Source organism: Ictalurus furcatus, chromosome 13 (assembly GCF_023375685.1).
Source record: "Ictalurus furcatus strain D&B chromosome 13, Billie_1.0, whole genome shotgun sequence".
Classification (NCBI taxonomy): domain Eukaryota; kingdom Metazoa; phylum Chordata; class Actinopteri; order Siluriformes; family Ictaluridae; genus Ictalurus; species Ictalurus furcatus.
Window position 1 is genome coordinate 10,619,431 of NC_071267.1, and position 7,923 is coordinate 10,627,353.

The 7,923-nt window shown below is 37.1% G+C and overlaps 1 protein-coding gene across 1 annotated transcript; it reads left to right on the forward strand.

Annotated features, from left to right (window-relative positions):
- Positions 1-763: 763 nt before the first annotated feature.
- Positions 764-2,858, forward strand: LOC128616729 (transmembrane protein 238-like). The gene has a single exon (XM_053639506.1). It carries the CDS (start codon positions 882-884, stop codon positions 1,407-1,409), a length of 528 nt encoding a protein of 175 aa, XP_053495481.1. The 5' UTR covers positions 764-881; the 3' UTR covers positions 1,410-2,858.
- The last annotated feature ends 5,065 nt before the right edge of the window (positions 2,859-7,923 follow it).

Sequence of the window (7,923 nt, forward strand, 5' to 3'; positions counted from 1 at the left end):
GAACATTACTGTAAATTAACGTGAACGTCTTTAGCTCCCTAGACTATTTGTCGTTCTCAATGTTTACTAACTTTCTACATAAAATTATATATATATATATATATATATATATATATATATATATATATATATATATATATATAACTAGTTTTAATTGAATTGAATTGAATTGAATTGAATCCAATTTTATTTTATTTTATTTTATCTAATTATTGTTGATTTTGGGAAGATCATGCAACAGTCCTAAACTGTGCAAATTTGCATGTTCAGAAAGGATATTTGTTGTCAACATTACATATTTTAGACTTAAATGTAATATATATATATATATATATATATATATATATATATGTATATGTATATATATATATATGTGTGTGTGTGTGTGTGTGTGTGTGTGTGTGTGTGTGTAGATAGATAGATAGACAGATAAATAGATAGATAGATATGTAGATATATATTTTATTTATTTAATTATTATTATTATTATTATTTCAGTCATACTGAAATGTAAGCCTTTTGTACTCACAGACAATCCATTTACTTTTTAATACAAGTCATGTTTAGGTAGAAGCGAGATATATTCATATCTCATGCAATTTTTTAAAGTTTTAATAAAGAGAGAAAATGTATCAAATTTGGATATGCGTATAAATAATTTATGCATTAAAGGGTTTAAAAAAAAAAAGAACAACAGCTAAACCCCTTTATAGTCCAAACTTCGCTCAACAAAGGCGTGGCTTTCACGTGTCGTGACGTCATCTCAGGGCGGGGCTACCAAACAGGTGTCCACTCGGCAGGAGTGAGAGAAAGAACTAGCTTTACGCTGTTGAAAGAAGCACGAGCCGCTGTTTTTGCCCCATGCGGCGGTGGTGTGCGTCATGGTGCCGAGGTGCATCGGGGGCTGCGTGCCCTTATTCGTGCTTGGCGTGGTTTTTGACGTGGTCGGCTTGATTGTGCTGCTCGTCGGTGCTCTCGCCAACCTGCGCCTGGACGGCCGCTTTTACGGCGACTTTCTCGTCTACACGGGCTCCATCGTGGTGTTCCTGAGCCTCATGTGGTGGGTGTTGTGGTACACAGGAAACGCAACGATCCCCTCGGACGAGCTGGAGAAAACCCCGCTGGACAACTTGGCGCTGTGGGCGCGCAGATTGTCCACCAGCATTGCGCACACCGGAGCCAAATCCATGGAGGTTGGAGAGAAGAACAAGAGCGTCGATGCCCAAGAATTGATGAATGGGTCCATGCCTGTGTACATTAACATTCCCACTAGGACGGCGTGGCAGATCTCGGGCATGGAGGGCTACGACAACGCAGCTTTTGAAAGAAGTGTTGACATGCCTCCAACAAGTCAGAAAACAGTACAGCTGGATATTCTGGGGAACGGACGAATAGAGAGACTTCTCTGATCAACAATAAAACATTCTCTTTTTTTTCCTCTTAGTTTTCCAGGTTCCCTTTGAGCTTCTCTGGTGGAGTTTTATAATCTTGTTCTGCAGGTTGTTCTCCTTCAGATAGTATCAGATGTTCGGATCCAGGTGGATCTGACCTGCTTCAGCCTTTTCTGTACACTTCAGCACTACATATGATCTGATCCACAAGGGTGCCTTCTGTTTACTCAGCACTTTTATAGTTGTGTGCACATACTTCAGAATGATTTCTGGATCTTATTCGTTCATCTATGGACTTGAACTTGAATGTGCTGAAGTTTTGAGCTCAAGCGTTTTCTGGCCGTATCATGTTTATGGCCATCATATCATTGTCAAAAGGGTACTCATCTTATTTGTTTCATGGAAAGTTATAAATGCACTGGTACACTGTAAAACCGGATAGTTAATTTAACTCAAAAACTTTGAGGAAAGTAATTACCTCAAAATTTTTACGTTGATAAATCAATTTCTTTAAGTCAAATACACTTAAATATAACATAAATTGAACTCAAACTTTGTAATGTAAAATAAATTGTTATATTTAAGTGTGTTTGGCTTAAAGAAATTGATTTATCAACTTTAAAAATTTTGAGGTAATTAGTTTCCTCACATTTTTTGAGTTAAATGAACTATCCGGTTTTACAGAGTGCTAGGGAAGTGACATGGTGAATAAAGTTAGAGGTTTAGCTTGTCATGATGTCTTTAAGACATAAGATTTACTACACTTCCTTCACAATGTTTTGGATTACCTTTAATGATCCCCAAAAAAAGGATACTAAACTGTTCCTTTCTTGTCACTGGGGTGGACTCCTCTAAGCATACACATTACGCACCTTTAGTATGTATCTTTTGCCTAGAAAGGTACATACAGTATACCGTACCTTTTAAAGCATTACTCTAATGGTCCAATTATGTACCTTAAATGTTTGTTAAATCTACATGAACGATATACACAAAATATTTCCCCTATGTGTTTTATTAACCAGTAGGTTATGTATTACTTGCATTTGTTTCAAGTGTAATAAATGGAATGCAGTTTTATGGATGGGGGTGGGGGATCTATTATGGCATGAGTGGCTTGTGCCAGTTTGATTTTCTATCACCCTACATTTATTTCAGATCAAGTAATAAGTTAATTTTTAATGAGAGTTAATGAGCGATGAAGTTGTTGTTTATTGTGGTAATATAGTTCAGTATGACTCAGCAAAAATTCCTGAGAATCAACTCTGATGTTCTATTAATTGTATTTTGCAGGTGTCTTTTGGAAGCTCAACACAAAAATCAACTGCTTTTATTCAGGGAACAATGTTTTAATATTGCACAATGCTCGACAGATTTTTATATGTATTTGTATGTACTTTAAACAGATGTATTTTGTTTATATGGCTGAATATTTGTTTATGTGAATATATCTTCAGGAATTAAATATATTTTAGATATTATATATTCTATATTAAAGAATTTTAATGTTGATTATGAACCATAGATATTTGGTTGCATCTTTCATATTGTTGTGTCTTGTAAGGAAATTCATAGCAGTAAATGCTAACTATAAATGTTTTTGCCAGAAGTTACTGGAAATAACGACATAATATGGTGATTACACTTCGAGATAAAATACATAAATGTACTCAAGAGCAGTTCAATTTAAATGTAATGAGAGAATGCTATAAATGTTGTATGTGTAATTTATACCACAGCACTGTTGACGTCCCAGATCTGATTGGTTAAAAGCTGTTGAATAATTTTCTATAATACCATGGCTCTTACAGTAGTTTCTGCTGTAAGTTATGTAAATGTGCTCAGTTGAATACAATAACATTTCTATAGCAAAAATTCATTCCCAGGACTCGAAGGGCAGATGCTCCACATAATCTAAGCCTGCTAATAAACAGGTTTTTAAACGTTTTAGTTATTTAACAAGGAAAAATGTATAATCATTTGAGAACCTTTCTTTAAGTAGATTTTAAAAAACACAAACGCTTATGGACGTTGTCTCCAGGGTCAGCGATTTGTAACTGTCACTAAGTTTTCTGCAATGGGAGAGTCTTCAGGACAGAGGACGTTCTCATTTCTCCGTAACATGAAAAGTGGAGACTTCTGACACAAATTTAAAACATTTATTAATTTTTAAAGAGAGGGGAAAAAGTTTGGAGATGTAATGACTGTTTATAGCTGTTACATTTTTTCTAATGGCTTTGTTGTGGCTAGTCTAAATGTTTTATAGCATTATACATCCTGATTATAGTCTCCTGTATTCTTTTACTCTCATGAAACTTGGGTTGGGATTTTTTTTTTTTCTGGTTTCCTGTATGATTTTGTTCCCTGTAGATCTGCATGATCTCACATTTGAAAACCAGTAAGGGAAGAATGTCAAATCGAGTTATAGACCGATTGAAAGATTGAAAGTAGAGATTTAAGATAATCTGCTAGTAACTCGATGAATGTTTTGATCACTATTGAATTATTTTTCTTAACATTTTATAACAGAACATTTACCATTTTTGACTATTTCATGACTGCTGCCTAGTCACTGAATTTGATGTATACAGTGGGGGAAATAAGTATTGGACGCGTCAACATTTTTTTCAGTAATTGCTGCCGTTTAGGAGATGCTCTGATCCAGTCGTCTAGCCATCACAATTTGGCCCTTGTAATAGTTGCTCGGATCTTTATGCTTGCCCATTTTTCCTGCTTCCAACACATCGACTTCGAGAACTGACTTTTCACTTTCTGTGTAATATACCCCACTCCTTGATAGGTGCCATTGTAACAAGATAATCAATGTTAATCACTTCACCTGTCTCCACTCTAACACAAGGAATTGATCTGAAAATCGCCTGCGAGGCACATGTACCCTCCAAAGAAACTGCACTAACAACTACAAAAGCACTGGACAAGGTCAACATTTGTATGTTGGTTGCCATGGTGTGTATGTTGCTATGAAATATGAACTACATCCTGGTGAACTTGGCATCTGACATGCAGTGAAACAGGTTTTCCATAAGGGACACCCTGTTGCTTTGAGTGCAGCCATTTGACCCATGTCTTTCAGATAATCCTGTTTCATATGCAAAGCAGGTGTGTAGGTGTTCAAACCGAAGACAAGCCATAGAAGATTTGGGAAGGAATGTATCTCAGACTATTGCTCCTTTGTTTTAGTCAATGAAAGGCTTTATTATTGAACTGTCGATTTGAAAAGCCAATATTCTATATAGCCTGATTCTATATAGTGTGGTTTAACACCTCGGGTTGTTCTGTATCCTGTAAACAAGCCCGATGCACACTCAGCCAGTTTTACAAGCCACTGCTTTACAAACATTAGAGGCACTCATTACTAATACCCGAGTCTAGCACTACATCACATCTTTGTGACAGGTGCCTGGTTCATCGAAAGACTTGGATGGACTAACAGGTCAGATTTCCTGTACACCTCTAACATGTTAGACAGACATCTAGATATCCAGTTCCAACACCTCTGAGCAGGGAAACATGACACCGCCAGCAGTACAGTGCCAGAACAGGACATTTAAGACAAACAGTAAGATCAAATTGTGTCTGATTGCAGGCACACCAAACATGCCCTGCTTTTATCCTAATAACCCAGAACAAGCACATTTCATAGTTTCATATTACTCTTGTTTACACTTTATTTTCTGGTCATTCAGGCATTTTAAGATTTTCACCTCTATGTAATGTACGGCATTTCATAATAAATATTGCTTCATGCCATTTCTCGTACTGCTTAGGAAATATTACGTTAATACTGAAGGCTTTAGGCTTTTTATTAGATCCCTACCCAATGTGATGATCAGGGAATCAGGTGCTGCCTCAATATCAAGTGTAATATTTTGACAATTAATAATTCAGAGCGCCAGGGCGCTGTAGAGTGTAGCCACGACTAGCCACTGGCGTCTCCGAGTTTAATCTGCAGAGTGCACGTCACATAATGTACGCTGCTACCTATTGTGATCGGAATCAAACCATCTGTACTTTATTGAACCATGCATACAATCATATCAGTTGTGAAAACACATCCTTAATTGTGGTCTGGCACATATTAACCACCCTGTTTATCAGGGAGTCAGTGAAATCAGTGAGTCAATGTGTAATTGTAAAATGCTTGACAGGTTGCATAAAGCAATTATTAATGATTGTTTCTCCTGTGTTTGCATTTGAGGGGTGGCAGAGATGCGTGGGGAGTAGCGATGTCGCCTTACAGTGCCAAGGTCCCCAGGTTTGATCTTGAGCTTGGATTACTGTCTGTGCTGAGGTTTGAATGTGTCTGTATGCGTTTCCTCTGGGTTCTCGGATTTCTTCTCACCTCCCAAAAACATGGTAGTATGTGATTGGGCTATGCTAAACTGTGCTAGGTGTGAATGAGTATGGAATATGGTGTACTGCAATGAAGTAGCGTCCCATCCAGGGTTTATTCCTGTGCAGTGTTCCAGGGATAGGCTCTGGATCCACCACAATCGTGATCATGATTAAATAGTTCCTGAAGACGAACGAATGAACATTTATTGTTCTGCTTGTTAAAAGCAAAGCCTGCTCACATACGCTCCATACATTGTTTATTCATGCAAAGCAACTTACAGGTAGGATATCTTCATAAAGAGACCAACTGTGGCTCTAGGATTAGTAGTACAGAATCTTGACAACCCACAGGTGTCTCTTGATACTAGTTTCCTTCCAGGATGATGAGAAGAAATGCATAATTATTACAAGTCAGGCAATGCAAATTGCAAATGCCTATGAAGGTCACAGTATTAGGCAAGTTACCATGCTTAAAACAAAGCCAATTAGCTTGTCTTTAAAAAGACAGAAAAAGCCATTTATTTAAAGCTTGGGCATTTTCTGTACATCCCATAATGCACCAGAAGTCATGAGAAGCAGAAACATTGGAGCAGATAGCCATGGCATGTTCCATTATTGTCAAACATTAAGGACATAAAGCTGTTCCACTTCCATTCTAACTGAAACTGAACTAGCAAGATATACATCCATAGGACCATCAGGAACGTCATATTAAATAATGACATGACTCTCCGTTTCACATCAACATCATTAGTCTACACTAGATCAGGGGGTGTACAATAATATTAAGGCTATTTAATGGAGCCATAGGGCTTTTTATTCCTGACATTTCCCATTGCCAGAACACATTTTTAGTAAAAGTGTTATTTAGAGGGAGTGGTGGCTTGGCGGTTAAGGCTCTGGGTTACTGATCAGAAGGTCGGGGGTACAAGCACTGCCAAGCTGCCACTGTTGGGCCCTTGAGCAAGGCCCTTAACTCTCTCTGCTCCAGGGGCGCTGTATCATGGCTGACCCTGCGCTCTGACCCCAACTGCTGGGGTGTGCGTATAAAAGAATTTCACTGTGCTGTGACATATGTGATTAATAAATACTCATTATCATTAGATACAAGGTGAAATTATTTATAAACCTACAGTACTTTGACTTTGTGTTATTAAGGTTTGTATTGAATCCAATGACTTATGCTTGCTACTTAGGTCCCTATGTGATCATCTCTTTTATTATCTTTCTTACTTTCTTTGTGGAACACTTTGAGCAGCATTTTATATATGAATGATGCTATATAAAGATAGATTTATTATACTCAGTATATAAAATCTTTAGTTTATCATGGATCAATTCACTGTAGTGGCAGTGCACTTATCTTGTTAGGGTCGGTTATTCCACCTACACTGCACATTATAGTGCATTACTAAAATGCATTTCTTTTCCAGGATTGTAAAATGAGTATATATCTAAAATGTCTAATGGAAAGGAAGGATGCTAAGGGATATAAACACTGCAATTGTGGGGATGAGTAGATACCACTTTACAACACTGGGTGGACCTGCATCTAACCTGCACTGTCGTACACCTTCTACAGTTGGTTTTATAGAAATGAATCACCACACATAATTTATGAAAGTATTATGATTGCAACGTTAGGATAGATTTGGAGTTCTTTTCACTTGTCAGGACAGACAATGACAGACTTTTTAATGATTGACTTTTTGAAAATTCTTTAAAGAATAGCACAAAAAACAAACAAACAAACAAACAAAAAAAAAACACCTCACCGAGTTACCACTGTGTGCAGGTTCACAACTTTTTATTTATTTACTGCAATTTATCCTTCGTATATTTAACAACTCGCTAGATACAAAGGACCTGTGCCTATAATGGTGTAATTACCTACATACACAGGACTGTTCGAATGTTGTTCAAAGGGTCAACGTTGAGCAGAAAATCAAAGAGGCAGTTTTGGATACTTCAAACTTCATCAGTTTCACTTCCCTCTGGAAGGCAGACTGGAAAACTTAAAGCAAGATCATTTCATAATTTAGCTTTAATACCTGTTCTGAACCCTTATCTTCAGAAATATTTGTAAAACTAATGCTTCATGAAGAATACAGTTTGTTAAACGCTGTCTCACTTGTCAATGCAGAATGTTTACACGGCTATATCTGGAAGAAGCCAT